Source organism: Stenella coeruleoalba, assembly GCF_951394435.1.
Source record: "Stenella coeruleoalba genome assembly, chromosome: 2".
Taxonomy (NCBI): Eukaryota; Metazoa; Chordata; class Mammalia; order Artiodactyla; family Delphinidae; genus Stenella; species Stenella coeruleoalba.
In genome coordinates, this window is record NC_137147.1 from 148,072,834 (window position 1) to 148,091,638 (window position 18,805).

The 18,805-nt window shown below is 33.5% G+C and overlaps 1 protein-coding gene across 3 annotated transcripts in view; it reads right to left on the bottom strand.

Moving 5' to 3' along the window:
• MINDY2 (MINDY lysine 48 deubiquitinase 2) overlaps nt 1-18,805 on the bottom strand; it is a 112,198-nt gene that overhangs the window by 29,694 nt on the left and 63,699 nt on the right. The window contains exons 7-10 of one of the 3 annotated variants that reach the window (XR_013827299.1): nt 14,696-14,869; nt 12,147-12,341; nt 10,615-10,875; nt 8,077-8,726 (exon numbers count right to left, since the gene is read on the bottom strand). Coding sequence is in view for 2 of the 3 variants with exons in the window: in XM_079914585.1 (XP_079770711.1) it covers nt 10,747-10,875; nt 12,147-12,341; nt 14,696-14,869 (498 nt within the window). In the remaining variant the exon portion in view is untranslated. Of the gene's footprint in view, nt 1-8,076; nt 8,727-10,069; nt 10,876-11,692; nt 11,774-12,146; nt 12,342-14,695; nt 14,870-18,805 lie in introns of those variants that run through there. The other 2 variants (XM_079914586.1, XM_079914585.1) reach the window with 2 other exon arrangements.

Genomic DNA, 18,805 nt, shown 5'->3' on the forward strand with positions numbered 1-18,805 from the left:
CTTGGCAATAATTTTGGGGGTATGATGCCAAAGCACAAACAAAAAGAGAAAAAAAATCAACAAATGGGACTATATCAAACTCAAAAGCTGCACAGCAAAAGAAACAATTAACAAAATGAAAAGACAATGTAAAGAATGGGAGAAAATTTTTGCAAGCCATGTGTTGGATAAGGGGTTAATATCCAATATATACAAATAACTTGGTCACTCAGCAACAAAAAGCCCAAACAATCCAAATAAAAAATGGGCTGAACTAGACATTTATCAAAGAGGATATCAAAATGGCCAACAGACACATGAAGAGGTGTTCAACATCACTAATCGTCAGGGAAGTGCAAATCAAAACCACACTGAGATATCATCACACACCTGTTAGAATGGCTATCACCAACAAGATAAGAGACAACAGGTGCTTGTAAGGATGTGATGTAAAGGGTACCCTTATACATGGGAATGTAAACTGGTCCAACCAATATGGAAAACAATATGGAGGTTCCTAAAAAATTAAGAATAGATCTACCATAGGATCCAGCAATTCTATTTTTGGGTATATACCCCCCAAAAATCAAAACAGGATGCAGACGAAATATATGTACTCCCATGTTTATCGTGGCTTTATTCACAATAGCCAAGATATGGAAATGGCCCAAATACCCATCAACCGATAAATGGATAAAAAAGATATGTACACATTAACAACAGAATATAACTCAGCCATAAGAAAGGAAGATATTCTCTCATTTGCAACATCATGGATGGACCTTGAGCAAATTATGCTGAGATAAGTCAGACAGAGAAAGATAAGAACTGTACAATATCACTTACATGTGGAATCTAAAAAAGTTAAAACTGTAAAAGACAGTAAAATGGTGGTTACTAGGGGACGGTGATGGGTGGGGAATAAGAGTGATGGTGCTTAATGGTATAGACTTGTAACAAGTAGTAAATAAGCCATAGAGATCTAATGCACAGTGTAATAAACATAGACAATAATATTGCACTATAATTATGTAATATAAGCATATTATGAGCAATCAGCAATCATATTAAATATATAAATGTATCAAAGTAACATGCTGTGTACCTTAAACTTACACAGTGTTACACATCAAATTTATTCAATTAAAAAGAAAAAGAAAAATTAACTTGAAATGGATCATAGACCTAACTGTAAGGAGTAAAACAATGACACATCTAGAAGAGGAGCAAATCTTTAGTGATCCCAGGCTTAAAATTTTGATTGGATACCAGAAATGTAGATGAAAAATATCAGAAATATAAGAAGTGGTTTAAAAAGGAAGGAGGTCATTGGAACATATTAGGTATGCAAATTTGTGAATGCTTCCATAATTGTGAAGTAAAGAGAATGGACTATAGAGTATTAGGTTCAGTTTTAAATTTCAAGTTGCCACTAGCACTGACTTTTTGTAAGTTGCTTAATCTTTCAGGTTTCTGTTTCCTTAACTGTGATAGTATCAATCTCTTAAAATTTTTGTGAGGATTAAGTAAGGATAAGAATATAAACAGCTCAGTGTCTGATACATGATAATATTCCAATAAATAGGGAGTACTGCTGATATAATACTTATTAGTAACCAGTTAGTTCCATATTTTAAGGACTAGGACATTCAGTGGAATGCCAGGGTTCAGAGGCTACTATATTTAAAGTATCACCACTTCTTTATAGTGATTTATTTAGTAAAGTTGGCAGCCCAAAGAAAAGTCCTCAGAAGGATGAAGAATCCTTTAAATGCTATCACCTTTTGCCTGAGTTGATTGAAGGGTAGCAGAATATGCCACCCCAAAATATGCCTCTTTGCAATAAGAATTATTTGGAGAAATAGCAGATACAGAAGCTCTGAAAACAGAGTTGCTTCTTTGTAATGGAAATTTATACTTATAAAGGAAATCTTCCTTTACCAGAAAGAGGAGGACTAAATCACAAGAGAATCTAATCAATGGAGAAGGCACCAATTTAAAGACTTTAATCTGCATAACAAACCTTACTCTCCACACACTTTCTTTTGTCTTTAACTGAAATGGTATTTAAGCCAGAATTCTAAGCTACCTCTGTGAGTTACTAATTTTTCCCTATCTCCCATGTAAACATATTATAAATTTGTTTTTCTCTTATTAATCTGTCTTCTGTACAAGGCCCCAGCCAAGAACTTAGAAGGGTAGTAGAAGGAAAATTATTCTTTACTCCCCTACATGACCCTGACATCGTTGAAGGTGCTGACTTCAGCCTGGCTGACTTTCTTGGTCCTATGCTCTTGACTTCTACTGCACTTAATTTAAAAATTTAATGCCATAGCTTTAAAGATAGATCATTGACTGTCCAAATATGGTCCTTCCTATTAAGTCTAACTTCCTGAATCTTCCTTGATAAATGAGTAAACTAATGAATCTCCAGGGAGAACATGTCACGATTTCCAAAGTCTTATCTGGAATTTATGATTATATTATTTTATGTATTCTGAAGTTTTGTTTGTTCCATGTTTTTCACTCTGGGCCATTCTGAGTCCAGGTTGATCTCAGTTCTTATGGTAGGATCAGCATTATAATTGGGAGAGAATCAAAAAATGTTTACTTTTATAAGGATTAAGGGGCCTTCCTAATTTAAAGAGGTGTTTTTTCACGTTTAAAGTTCTTGGCTGGTAAGAAAAAAGTTATCCCTAGTCTGTTATCCACAATCTGCTATAATTTATTGGGTGTTTATTATGTATTTGACAATTTAAGTACATTAATCTTTATAACAATTTTAAGAGAGAGAAATTATTCTGTTTTACAGTTGAGAAAAGAGGCTGTGCAGAATTAACTGGCTTTAAGACTAGTGAGTACAAAGGAGGCTAATAGGCCTGATTTTGAAGATTTCTGCAGGGTTTGAAACAGATGTGTCTTAAAAAGTCAAGAGTCAGAATTTGAACACAGACCTGACCTAGATTTATCTGTCCCCTTCCAGATATATTTGTGAGCACAGTCTCTGGAGTCAGATTGCTTGGCTTCAAATCTCAGCTCCAACAAATTAATAGGTATGTACTTCATAGGATAATATAAAGTGAGGAAAGAGACCCTGTAAAAAGGGTATGAGATGGGGAAAGAACAAGGCTGCTTACTTTAGTTTTGTTGAGGCTGCTGTTTCCCAAGCAGCCTAGGAGGATACAGGATGATACCCACGGAAAATCAGGGGAGTCAGAAGGTAGGGGGAAACAGATTAAGGATTTTGGTTCCTTCTATCTATATAACTTTTATGCTAAAGGGGAAAACTGATTAAATAACTCAACTTATTTAAAGGACAGGCAAGCAATATAACTTACCACATAATATAGGTATTTAAAAAAATTCCTCTAAGTAGATATTAGGTTCATTTAAAGTGCCAATGATCATGTAATATTGCCAAGAAAATCAAGATGAATAAAACATGATCCCTGTTCTTAAAAGGCTCATAGTCTAGCTTAAGTGCTACAAATGAGGAGAAGTCGTCAAAACACTGTGTGGAATGATTAATTCTGCCTAGAAGGCTGGGGAGTCTAAGAAAGCTTTCACAGGGACTTCCCTGGTGGTCCAGTGGGTAGGACTCTGCACTCCCAGTGCAGGGGGTTCAGGTTCAATCCCTGGTCGTGGAACTAGATCCCACATGCACGCCGCAACTAAGAAGTCCGCATGCTGCAACTAAGACCTGGTACAGCCTAAATAAACAAACAAATACTTTAAAAAGAAAGAAAGAAAGCTTTCACAGAGAAATGCCAGACATCGGCTGACATAAACTTTGTTGGACAAAAAAACTGTTGGACAAAAAACTTTATATTAGGATTGGCATGGTGTAAAGAGAAAATATTCCCTCCTCAGTTCTTGCTAACTTAGTCCTCCAAGAGAATAGAAGTATCAGATATAACAAATCTACCACTGGGATCAGGTAGTTAACTATTATATAATTTAGAGTTAATTGTGTCTTTGTTCAGTGTCTCTTGAGGGAAAAGCACTGTCTTTATCAAGAGTTGGTCCAAGTATGATAAGAGTTAATCCTAAGTAAATGTGAATTAATGTCAATTCCCCATTTTCCCACTCTTAACATTTGTAAGAAGTAGTTTAATGAGATTAATATATATAGCAGAAAGACTTTTTGGTCTAAATATCAAAGTTTATTGAAATAAAATATAATCTATAATAAAAAATACTAAGGGTGTTACCACTGGTTACAGATTTAAGTATATTAACAAAAATCCAACATTTTAATCCAAGAATGACGCTATCCTTGTGGTACAATAACAAACATGAAATTAAACGTTGAATAATACTGAATAATTCTTTCAGAAATATTTTATATTTTCCCATCTGTGTTCAATATGCCTTTTTTAGGAGTATCCTCCAAAAGTGAAACTTCTGAAACTTAAGACTTACTTTTTAAAATCAAATGGTTTTAGCATAATTAGCATATCAAACAATAACTTTCTTTCATAGAAATTCAGTTCAACCCTAAGCTGGGTAGATGCTTTTAAGTGTCTTTATTCAAAAAATGTATTTAAATGCTCTTTTCTATCAATCTCTAGGGTTGCTATCATTCTACAACTAGAATTAAAGCTGGTCATAAAGCAAAACAGATGAATTATTTCAGAAGTAGAAAGGGCATTAAGATAGTAAAGAAAAGGAGAAAAAAAAAATAGGCACTCATACACAATCTATATATTTAAACTCTTTGAGAACTCTATTTCAATTGGCCATTCTTGGCCTGGCATAGAGATCTATCATAGCAACCTCCTGACCCAAATAGCTGGGCAATAAAGTGGAAGAAGAAAATTTGTTTCTTCTTGTTGTATTTCAAGATAACTTTCTCTGCAGTCATTATACCATTTCACTTGCTACTCCTCCAAATATGTGCCACAAGCCAATTATTCTGCACAATTCCAGGAAAAAAGACTCACATGCACTAACTTTAGGAAATGACTTTCAGGGTACCTCTGAAGTTTCACAAGTGAAGATTATCCCTTTTGCTGATTGTTGGGTAGCAATCATACATCAATCTCCGATCATATTGTCCTACTTGTGATATGTGGATGTGTGAAAACAATAGTTGTTATTTTACTGAGAAGATAGCATTTTAACAAAAACTACTGGAAGCTTTTCAAATCCTCATCTTTAAAAATCTGAAAAGCTTTAGGATATCCTCTATACCCTGGAAAAAAATGGTTATTTCATACAACCACGATGTAAAAAACAACAAAAACTGACAAAATTGAGAGACATACAGGACAGATTAAATGCCAGTCTTAGTCTTAAAACACATTTCATGAGTTAGAACTGCTCTTCAGGGTATTTCAGTTATAATGCTCATTTGGACAGGTCACTGATTTGGGAACTTAAATGGGTATTTCAGTTTACTGAATTCCTATTAAAGTTGTGACTACTAGAGCCAAATAAGCCAGGATCACCTTCAGAAGAATTTTGCTTTGTCCACCCTCTAACCTAGGAGGCACCCCTGCCTCTCAAGATAGGATATTACAGTAAGGATAGATATAAGGTTTGTAAAGTTAATGGTGACAAATTATTAAGTGATTTGAAGGAATTCTTAGAATTAATATCAGATGAAGTAGAGACATTATAGAATAATACTACAACTTTTTGTTCTTTAAATCTACTGTGGTTTAAAGCTTAGATTTTATATGTTTCTGCCATGGTATTTCAACACCTTATCTGGGATAGTACCATGACCTAAAAAATATCTATTATAAGCAGACAAATCTAAATCTCATCCTTTCTCAGCTCAACAGGATAAAGCTAAACTTGAGGCAATAGCTGAAGACTTTTACCCTGTTTTTTGAGTTGAATTTTTTTGAGATCAGAAAAGTGAAATTAGAAACTAGAATTCTTCATGTAAAAATATATATGTGTATCGCAATTTATTAAACTCTAATTTCTAATGGCAGAAACAATGGGATTAAGTAAGACATGCATGAGTTAAAATTTAGACAGATCTTCAAAATCAGTTAAACTTATCAGGGTCCTGCAATTTCTTCCTTAGACTGCATTATCTCTATATTGCAGTATATTTTGTTCAAGAAGCCTTCAATTATAATTTTAGTTTTAAAGTGTCACTAGAGAAGAGTAACCACAATTTTTTTATGTTTTCCCAAGAGCTTTAGAAGTGTTGGACATCAGTCAAAAAGGACACTCAATTACTAGAGGACCTAAGAACTCTGTTTCTGGTTAGTTATTTTACTTTTTTTTTTTGCAGTATGCGGGCCTCTCACTGTTGTGGCCTCTCCCGTTGCGGAGCACAGGCTCCGGACACGCAGGCTCAGCGGCCATGGCTCACGGGCCCAGCCGCTCCGCGGCATGTGGGATCTTCCCAGACCGGGGCAAGAACCCATGTCCCCTGCATCGGCAGGCGGACTCTCAACCACTGTGCCACCAGGGAAGCCCGTTATTTTACTATTTTCGGTCACTTTCTAAAAGAAATTTAATTGTATATTATCAAATAACATTTTACACTTAAAAAACATAAATAATTTAAATAGCCCTAAAAAGGACAGTACTTAAGAGATCTAAATGAATTCCATCCATGCAAAAATGTTTACATATATGTATTAGTAACCTGATCCCATTGTACTTTGTTCCATGAAGAGGCAAAGAGAATCTAAATATTTAGAAATATGAAAGATATCAGAAAAAATAGATTTTTAATGCTTTTATACTCTCAAAATACTCTTGGTTTTGATCCTATAGCCCACAGAACACAAAAGCAACTGTAAAATACTACATGTGGGGAAGAGGGAATTCCCTGGCAGGGGGCACGGGTTTGATCCCTGGAGAGGGAACTAAGATCCCACATGCTGTGCAGCGTAGCAAAAAAAAAAAAAAAAATGGGGGGAAGAGATGATGCCATGCTCAAAGACAAGATAATTCTACAAACTTTGACAGCATTAAAAAAAACAAAAAACTGGCTTTAGAAATATTGTCATTGGGGGAAAAATTCTACACATTCAAGAACAAAAGATGTGTGTAATATTTATGATTATTTCAATAATACCCTGTGCTTATACTATGCCCTTTATTCCAAGGTGCAAAGCACTAAAAATGAGCATCCTTTAGATATTTAGAGTAAATTGAGGCATGGTAAATTTGCCGAAGGCAAGATAAAAGCCAGGTTTTTAGACAAAATGATTCAGAATTTCACATTTCCCATACCTTAAAATACAAACTATATGCCATCTTTAATGCCTCCATCTTATTTTATCAAACATTAGTAAATTTATTATTATAGTTTAAGTTGTATGCCCAAATATTCTGTGATAGGTAAAAGCCATAAGCTTTCCATCATGTTTTACAATCAATTTGCTTTTTGCTTTTTTTTAAAAAAAAATTTAAATAAATGAGATTGTTTTAGGACAGTTCTAGAAATTCTTGCCTTGATTTTTCTCCAGCAGAATTTTACAAATATCTGCTTTATATGCCAACATTAATATGATAGTTCTTTCCTTAAATATATATTTTACTTCTAGTCCTCTTTCCTCTCAAGATCTTCTGTCTCTTTGTGAACTGAGTTGGTGATTCATTAAAAACAAAATGTTAAGGTTTTGTGAAAGTACAAAATGGTTAATGTTGGGTTCAGTCAACTAATCTCTGATAGTAACTTGCTTAATTAAGCTAAGATCAAGAAGTATGAGGAAGAATTCAAAACATAAGTAGTCAAATACTAGAAATTTTAGACAAAAAATATATACATATATTCCAAAGACTAATCTTAACCTTAAATCTATGTCTCATTCAACTACTAACTTGACATTTTGAAACATGAAATAAGTTACTTTAACTACGCACATTGAAACAGCATATTATAGGAAGCAGCCAATTCCAATTTTAGCTGCCTTAAACAGCTTGGTGATGATGATTCTTACATCTGAGACTCCTTTGAGAATCTATTAGAAGTCATGGATCCTTGCTTCAGAAACACACACATACACACACACACGATGTATTTTTTAGTGTTGATAACATATTATAAATCACAGCGTTGTTGATTCAATGGGATTAACATGAAGAAAATTTTCATACTGTTAACAAAGACTGGTCACTAACCTTAAGGAAAAGTCTTTGAAGTATGAGACAGTTCAATGACCATATCCATTCATTCATCTGCTTCTTTTGCTAGCTCTGGTTGCAGAAGAGGTGACTGGTTGATGCAAATGTGTCTCTAATCTAGCCTATAAATCTTAAAAACAAAAATGTTTAAGTTCTAATTTCTACTAGCAGTGCACATGTAACAGTTTTCAAGCATTATAAAATACTGTGAAGGAAAGACTTTAATATACCACTATCAAATTCCAGTGCACCTAAACCAACAATGAAATGTCTGAATATGTAATTTGTTGACTTGAGCAAAATAAAGACATAATAGCTCTAAATTCTTTATAACTTTCAAGGATGGGAAACCAGTATCTCTCAGAAGTTTTTTTTTTTTTAATAGAATTGAACATTTAATTTTCCCCCACAGTATTCAAAGTAAACATTTTATCATTATTACTCTTGGTATATCAAACTGAATTCCAGGAATGTAAGAAAGCCTGACTGGGAAATATTACATAGAAAAAGGTTGAATTAACAAACACATTACATTTCTTAGTTATTTCTTATAAGTATACGTTGACATTTACTTATCTGATAGCAGCACTGCTGGTTTTGAGTGAATTTTTTTTTCTTCTAATGGGACTGCAGAATGGCAGTGTTATCTTTGGAACAAATTAAGACAGTAACAATTAACAGAAGAATACCTTCTACACATATATTTTGCAAGGGCAATAAATAGTTAAGTATATAATTATGGGAAAATATGCCTCAAATACGTTTTTTAAAATTTCTCAGGATTTATTGTTTTGCTTCTTAATAAAATATAATGCACTGTCACTACTATCTGTTCTGGGAAAAACAAACACTGAGGTTTGAGTTTCCTCCTTTAACCAACAGAGTGATATCAAGAATAAACTTGGCCTAAAAATCAACTTGTTTGAGCCAATAGAGAATTCTGTAGTACATTTGATTACTTTAGCAATATACACATATTCTGGGTTATTATTAAGAGACTAACCAAATATTTTGTATGAAAGTTTTATACCCCAAACAGGTTCTCTGATGACTTATGCTAGCATATGAAATTTGAAGGAATAACAAATGGTATAACATAAACAGACATGCAATATAGAAGGATGTAAAAGATACAGCTTGACCCTGGATATTTCCCTTAGAATAATTTCTTCCATAAATAAGACATTACTTTTTACATATAGATTTATCTTATATCTGGTCCTGGATCACGGAGAATGTTAAGGACATAGCTTAAGAAATCAAGACCACATTTTTTGTGTAGTCTTTTGTCACCCCAGACCACAAAAAGCATTCTCCAAGTGGATGCTCAGGTTAGATTAAGATGCTCTTGAACAAACAAATTTACTGAGGCTTAGAATGTAAATCACGTAACTACTTGCAGCAGCAACAGTCTTTTCAAAAATGACTAAAACAAACTTTTAAATATAAAGCATATAAAAAGGACTATTAAGGATAGTTTTCCAAACTATAGAAATACAGGAAAATATGTGTTGCCTCATAATAAAGTTCAATAAATATTCTTTCTGAATCCTAGAAACACTATAAGATGTTATAGGTTTATTTGGTTCTCATAAGTTAGAATAATCTGATTGCTTCTACATAAATTCCTCCAGATTCTTATCCTCAGATTTTTACTAATGTTTTTCCACTACACTGAGAGAGTATCTAACATCATTTCAAAAATGTGCTTTTTTGTTGGTTTTAATAAGTATACTTAATTTTCTAGAAAATAAACATTTAAAATTTAAGGTTCAAGGTAATTTTAGAAAAAGGTAGACACTGAACTATCTCCTTTTCTATTTCTACATCTCCATATTTACAAGGCCTAGCATCCACATGGTTTCCTCTTTATACTCACTTATCACACTATCAATAAATAGTAACTGTGGTCCAAGTAACCTTTATTAAAGATTTCAAAATTCCTCAAATTTTATAACACTACAAAGTTATTAAGATTTGATTTTGATGAGTATTGGTGTTATGTAATTTTTTTTTATTGGAAAAGAAATACAAATCTTTTTTTTTCTATCTAAATTAAATCCAAGCTCCATTATCAGTTCTCAAGATATATCTAAAATGTACATTCCTAAAGAAACGTAAAGCTGTTCAAGGGCTGAACTAGTCCAATATATAATTGAGGGTTATTTATTCTTGTTATTTGTGTCTTTTCTTTTCTTTTTAAATCTATATTAAACCCCTGGTTTCTCATAGATTAGATCATAATTTAACATTGTAAAAATTAATTTCAGAAATTATTGTGCTAATGTTTAGATTTGAGGAAGGAAACAATGAATACTATTCATTGTTAGAATAGAAGATGAAATAGCTTACTAACTGATATGAGTTATGAATGTCACTATGACACAAATTTGCTGTGATTTGCTTATTTGGCTACAAGTGCATTATTTTTCATGAATGACAACACACAGCATTTTCAACTTGTAACATGAAACTCCAGCTCATGAAGAGTGTACTGTGTGACTTGAAAAAGTCTGATTGTAACTAAGTAACAACCTTTCCCCTGAAAAACATGAACAAAATCCATTGGGAAATCAGGCACAGACGGTATTTATCGGTTTTTCTTCCTTTCCTCCTATGGTTTTGTTTCTGAAGACATACAGATGGTTCCAACATGACCCACACTTGTTACAAAATGACACAGCTATTTTTTTCCTTTTCTTTTTCTTTATCTTTTTCTCGAGGTTCCTTTCGTTTACGTTCACTATTCCCAGATTGTCTGCCACTCGATGGAGAGGCTTGTGCTGGCTGGCTTTGCTTTAAGAAAAATAAACAGGAAAAAATTACCACAATTTTTCCAAGATGCTTAAGCATAGTTATCTAGAAAGAAAAACTACAGGAGTGAAATGAATTATTAGTGGAAAAAGGCTATTGGTGTATAGACTTGTTATGTGATATGGTATCTGAATAACTGCCTCTATCATTCAGAATAGATATAATTAATGTATCCATTATTCTAAGTAAATGGAACTTCAAACAATAAATAACATATAGCATTATATTGCCTGAAGACTCAAATTCAAGATAACTTATGTTAAAGTTTAGGAAATGTTAAAGAAAGTGACACCTTTTGGCAAGCTACAATAGTTTTCCAAGATCTCATTAAATACTATAATAAACAGATTTTAAAAGGAGGGAAAAAAACCCCTGAGGACTCAGAGTGTGAAATGTGTATTCTGTGCAATGAGAGAACTTTTTTAGTGAAAAGCTAATCATAACATGGTAGGTTTTAAATTTTAAGCTTGGAGTAGTCAATATTTCTAGAAATAGAAATGTTATACCTATTTTATTAGAGACCTCTATATTTAAAGTTTCATCAGATCTTAAAGGGCATCAAGCTTTCTTGAATACCCAAATCAAAGGAATAGTTCTAGCATGGTACAAACATAAAAGAAGGGGAATATTTTTTTCATTTAATGAAATGAGATTTAAGAAATAGAAACCCCCTTAGTTACATTTTCAGTGCTTAAAACATTTAGCTGGGGAAAGTGGAAAGGTGCTAACCTTTGTTGAATACTTAGCACATGTCAAACATTGGATTAAATGCTAACATTATTTATTCTTAACCACAAACCTAAGGGTTAAGTATTATCTTCTTTTTTCCAGATAGGGAAAATGAAGCTAAGAGACGTAGAGGACTTTGTCCATGTTGCACCTAGTAAGGGGAGACAGAAGCAGAAAATGCAAATCCACATTTATCTGGCTCCAAAGTCTACATTCTTTCCAGCAGTACCTCATACTGCCTTCTAATTGATAGGAAAGATTTGTTCATATTGGTTTATATTGTTTGAAGCTATTAAGAACTTAATAAATTTGGAAAATCTTCCCATCAGAACCTCAGAAAAAGTAAAATTAACTAAATTAGAAATATATTAAGATAATCACAAACTTAGAACAATGTCATAAAATCCATGGATGCTAAAAATGCTAACAGAGTCAATACCTAACTTAAAAGTTTTTATCTCAGCACAAATTTCTTTATTGCTAAAGTGATCATTATATTTAAGGATCAGAACACTAGTTTTTACCTGGGCCTGTGTAGAAGCAGAAGCAGCAGCTGCTGCTGCTTGTTCCTGTTCCTGGTAATATTGAGAAGCTCGTCTATCCTCTTCTTCTTGGAGTTTCTTTGCTAGTTCCAAATCACTGATTCCTTCAGGTATTTGTTCCCAATTGATCTCTTGGCTCTGCTGTTCTTGTTGTAGAGATAATGCCATAAGATAGTCCTAAGAAATTAAATGATAACCATTTTTAGCTATGAGATTTTATCCAAGAACTAACGTGTGTGAAATATAGGGGTTATATCTACAAACCTATCAGAGTGGCTTTTAAAAAACATACCAGAGGGTAAATGTAAAAATAGAAGTTTTCTATATATTTGTTTGGGAGGTATGAAATTATTTCAGTGATGTTGCCATTGTTATAAATATTTTAAATATTCATTTGAAATTCCTTCTAGAAGCAGTATATAAGGCATTCAGAAAAGCTTAAAAAAAAACCCACATGTCTGTAGAAAATTGTTACAAAGTAAAAAAGCATAAATAAGAAAGTTAAGATTACCATAATATCATTACACAGAGCCAACTACTGTTAACAATTAATATATAATTGTTATATATTAATCATTTTTTTCTATATTCACATACAAACACAAACACATCTCCCAACCCCTGAAACTATCATAATCTGCTTTCTTTTCCATTTAATGTTATAAAAGTCTTCTGTTTAAAAAAAGGTTATAAGAACTTCCCAAGATTATTTATTAAATATTCTCCCAAAAGATGATTTTTAAAGCCAACATAGCTGTCCATCATACAATCATATTCAGTTACTTAACTATGCCTTTCTCCTCCCACACACACCCCCAGATTATTTCCTATGAGAGAAAGTGATGCATCTTTGGTCAAAAGTTATATTATCTAACAAAACATCCACTTTTATTAAGAATTAGTGTTGAATGAAACTTGACTACTCTTGTGCACCTCCCCCAATCTACCCTCAAAATAAGAGAATTTTAAATAACCACAGAGGATATGTAAAAGGTTGTTGCCTGTGAAGACCCTGTACTATCTAGCATGATTATCTTACTGACATCAAGAATTTGTCCTTCAAAGTTTTCTCCTCAATTCTTCAAACTCTGCTCTTTGCTAAGTCCCTTCATTGCTACTTTTAAAGACAATATCATACATGTATTCTCAACACCTTACGGCTAGATTACTGTGGCAATCTATTGCTTTACTTCATTCCTGTGCCAATATTTTTTACACACAGTAGTTAGAAAAATCCTGTATATTTCTCTTAAGTAACACTTAAAAAACCATGCTCCTGTATATCTTCTGAAGGAAAATGAGTATGTTGATTATTATGGCTGTTTGTCAAAGGAAGGCCAAGAGTCCTAGAAAGATTAGTATTTGTTTGAATCAAGTATTCTTTCATCCATTCATAGCTTGCTATTCAAATTACCATTATAGAACTTAACATATGATATTAGTTGGTCAAATACCTGCCTCCCCAACTAGACTGAAGAATCTTTGAGGACAGGACTGAATGATTTATCTTTGTGTCCCCAGGATGCAGTTATAGTGCTCAGTACAACTGCTCAATGAATAATGGTTAAATGTACACAGTCTCTATGCACTTAAATTGTTATCAGCAAAACATGTGCCAACTGTTTAACATAAACATATTTCTGCCTCAGTTGAGGAAAATGTCACATCACTGTTATACTTCTAGTAATAAACACACTTGTGGCTCTAAGCCTACCAACCAATAGCAGGCAAAAATCTCATCTGTTTCAGTTCCAAATAAGAATTCTGCTCAGTAGTGCAGCTCCTGCTGTAAGTGTCTGTTCCTCCTTACCTTGGACTCTAAGGCTTAGAACACCCCCCTACTCTTTATCCAGTGTATGCTATCTTCAAGATTCCCTCTTTTCTACTTTTTCTGACTAACCAAAATAGATCTCAAATATGTACTTGTCTCTTCATCTCTACCACCAAGGCTAAGCCATCATCACCTCTTGCTTGGACTGCTAGTCTGCTTACAACCGTGTCCTTCCTATGCATTTGCCACATAGCAGGTTTTTAAAAAGGTAAAGTAGTGCTCGCTTCAGCAGCATAAATACTAAAATTGGAACGATACAGAGAAGATTAGCACAGCTCCTATGCAAGGATGACACTCAAATTTGTGAAGCATTCCATATTTTTTTACAGAAGTAGAAACATACTGTTATACACATGAAACATATAATGTTATAAACTAATGTTACCTCAATTTAAAAAAAAGGTAAAGTAGATCATGTCACTTCCATGTTTAATACTTCGCATACCTTCCCTACTACAATTAGAATAAAATTTAAACTCTTTACCATGACCTTCACAGTTCAATATAATCTGGTCTTCTGAACCAAAGTGTACAATTAATGTACATGTAGAATAATCACTTACCTATTTAGGAAGTGTCAGGAAAATTTCACAAGTATATTAATGAACAACTTTTAGTTCAAAAATTTGGATAACTAAATTCACATTTGAAAGGAATGAGCACTTTAAACAATATGAAGAAGATAAAACAACAAATTTACCTGATCTATCTGATCTTGTTGTCCTCTGTATACAGTTTCCGGATCAGAAGGAGGCCGCAGATGAAATTCTGAGTCACAGAAATTTCCATCACCATCGACATTGTGTAGGCTTTCCCAAACAACTTTTTCTTCAGTGAGAAACCCCTGGTCTGTTACCAACAAATACAGCAGACCCTTAATAAGAAATAAGAAAAAGGACTGTTAAGTTGATCAAAGCTAGTTAATATTTAAGAGAAACTGTATAATCTTTTTAAAACATATAATTATTCCTACTAGTTAGGTCTGCACAACCTACTAAATAGTTGACCAAGTAGATATCTTATTTGCTCACTGAATTATATCCACTTGGCTTTGAATATAGTTTATAAAAGGTACACTACAGTATGATGAGAAATAGGAGTTCTTGGCATGTTCAACTAATTCATAACTTATAAATAGCCCTTGGAGTTTTTTAATCTCCTTTCACAAAATAGAAAAATACTATACAAGTTCCTAAAAAATACATCAGATAACAAATAAGATATAGTCACAATAAAATTATATCATATTGCCTGTTTTTTAAAAAAATTAAGCACATATGACTAATCCATTTCATACCAATTTTTCCTTCTCTGCACCATTAGCTGCTCTTAATTTATACACCAACAGTACTTTGTACTTTTTCTATAGTAGCATTAAATCACACTGTACAATGATTATGTTTTCTTCCTTGTTCCCCAGACTGTATTTTTTAATCTATCTCTGGGCCTAGTGTAGGCTGTATCATAAAGTTGAAGCCTAATATTTATTGAATTAATCAATGAAGTCATAATGTATTTACAGTCATTACCATAGAATTTAGCATTGATCTCTAATTGCTCATATGCATTAGTTTTAACTCCAATCATATGTAAAGTGTCCCTAGTATACCATATAACATTTGTAAGCCATTTTTATTTCAGATTTGCCAAGGACAACTTTCATTTACTTGTTCAGAGTTCCCACTGGTTAATATAGTGTTTATTATTGCACAAGAATCATACTTTTCAAGTTCTCACTTATACACAATCTTAATAATTAATAATAAGAAATTCCTTTAAAGAATTTGGTGGTGAGGGTAGAGAATTACTGAATAAATTTTGAAGCTTTAAAAAAAACTAAGTAGTTGTTATTTTTGAACATTTACTATGTGTCCAGCACTATGGGACACAGCTCCTCCTGAAGTACAGTCTTTCCTGTTGTCTAGTAGCAGTTACATTCAAGAATCAGCTGTAGGTACTGATTAATTCACAAGGTCACTGAAATTACTATTGCAACATGAAAAGGATTCATAAAGAAACACATTTTGGTATAAAGTTTAAAGACATTGTTTTAAGAAAAAATTAAGTCCAGGCTCATGTTTTGTTTTGTTTTTTAAATCAGGTATGTTCCAATTTATCAAATATTGAATGCCTACCATATGCTTAGCACTATGCTAAGTGCTTGAGGATTCATATCATGGGTAGTAATGATCCCACCTTACCCTGATATTAGTGCCCCTTTTATGTGACTTCATAGAATCCTGGACTTAACAGTATTATAGCACTTTATACATTGAATTGCAGTTGTCTGTTTACTTAATCATCTCTCAATACATTTTAAGCTCCTTGAGGACCAGAGTCATGTTTTATTCACCCATGCAGTGTCATTACCTAACATTTTATTTTTTATTTTTTTTTTTGCGGTACGCGGGCCTCTCACCATTGTGGCCTCTCCCTTTGTGGAGCACAGGCTCCGGACACTCAGGCTCAGCGGCCATGGCTCACGGGCCCAGCCGCTCCGTGGCATGTGGGATCCTCCTGGACCAGGGCACGAACCCGTGTCCCCTGCATCGGCAGGTGGACTCTCAACCACTGCCCCACCAGGGAGGTCCCTTAACATATTTTTAATACCCAGTTAGGGTCTACCTTGTTCTGGGATAATTTAAGAGAAAAACTAATTTTCCACTGAATAGATTTGACCCTTCTCTTTATACTTATCACAATGCATTTCAACATATTATATAATATGTAAGTTTTACAGTTTATTTTGTATAGATCATATATTAGATTGGCTGTTTGTTGGGAAGGAACTATAATCTTATCAATAATTTTCCTCCAAATGACACTTTAGGATAGGTAAATTCTGGGAGCGTTTCTATTGAAAGCTACTATCATCCATAGCACATGAATATTTAAAAGTTTTAACTAAAAGTATCCATTTCTTGGTATAGGTGACCTGTCTTCTCATGGACCATCAGCCTCAATTTCTTCCTCTTTTAGATCTTGACATTTATCAAAAAAAGTCTGTAACTGGTCCACTGTCAACAATGCTGGTTATTACTTAAAATAACAAAGCATGTGTCAGTATAGTACTGAATACTTTAGGCCCATTTGTTCCTGAGAGTCTACAATTAAATCACCATCAAGAATATTTCTTGGGGGCTTCCCTGGTGGTGCAGTGGTTGAGAGTCAGCCTGCTGATGCAGGGGACATGGGTTCGTGCCCCAGTCCGGGAAGATCCCACATGCCGCGGAGTGGCTGGGCCCGTGAGCCATGGCCGCTGAGCCTGCGCGTCCAGAGCCTGTGTTCCGCAACGGGAGAGGCTACGACAGTGAGAGGCCCACGTACCGCAACCAAAAAAAAAAAAATATATATATATATTCCTTGCTTTTGTATCCCAGCACTTTTGTTAATATTATCTAGCCAAAGCTTTCTTTTCTAAGCCTTAAATCTTCTGCCTAATCTGACTCACCAGTCTCTAAAATATTAATTTCACAAAAAAATACAGAATGCATATATTAAATTGTTTATTAATGTATAAAAAGTATGTTTATTATTACATAAAAACAAATGACATTAGATTATTTTTAAAATTTTTTTAAAAATGGGCAATTAAATCACAAAAGAAGACTGAACGAAAACCTGTTCTACCTAAAATACTCTGATAATTCTATATAGAGTATATACGTTACTTTTATTAACAATATACATAATACTATCACATTTTGTAAATTGGTAAAATAGAAGAAAACCTGATAATGTAATACAAAAATAAAGTAATTCCAGGCTTTAAAATACAGAGCAAAGCACTGCCTGAATGTTTCTGGTTAACTAGCTTGGATTTGAATTATTTAAAGTCTTTGGACCTTAGTTTTCTTTTCTTATAAAGTGATATAGAATCAGTGAGATGAGAGGATTTCTAAGGAATTTTATAAATTGAAAGATGAACTTTACTCCTACTTAACAAACATCAATCTCACCTACAAGTAACTTTCTTACCCACCCAGAGAGGCAGAGCTGTTGAGAGTGTGAAGTTAAAAGTCAGACTGGAGCTGTTTACAAGCTGTGTGGTCTTGAGCAAGTTACTCAGGGCTTTAAGCCTGTTCTCTCAGATGTAAAGTGGGAAGTTGTGAAAATTAAATGAGATAATGAACATAAAATGCTTAGTATAATGCAGGGCACGTGAACAGCCCCTAAATCTATCTGGGTTTCTTTATCTATCTCCTTTTCCTGCCTCTTATTTAAAAGGAAAAGCTGGATCTCTCTGCCTGTACTGTTGGAATCACTTTTCTGTTACCACATTTCTTTCCCCTTCCTGCCTCTAAAAAATTTTTTAAAAGAAAGTGACAATTTGGAAATTCCCTGGTGGTCCATTGGTTAGTACTCCACGCTTCCATTGCAGGGGCCATGGGTTTGATCCCTGGTCGGGGAACTAAGATCCTACAAGGTGTGTGGCACGTACCAAAAAAAAAAAAAAAGTGACAATTTTTGATGTATTAACTACCTTTTAAAAATATCTAAATTAGGTGAATTTTTACTTAAGTGTAGCCTTCTGTGGAAAAAAAAATTCCCACCATAGTCTTAGTTGAAGAGAAAAGTGAATGGACAAACTTATTTTATTTCTTTAATATGGCTTTAGTACTTATCTTGAACTGTATCTCCTAAACTACTCTCACTTCTAATCCTTAAATGTAAAGTAAAAAAGCAAACTAATAAAAGCTAACCTTAAAAAACACCTTGGTTTCGAATATACTCCAGAGAGTTGTCAATAATTTAAAAACAAGAGGTAGAGGAAACAGTCAAGACATGGATATAAAAGTTGATATGGGAA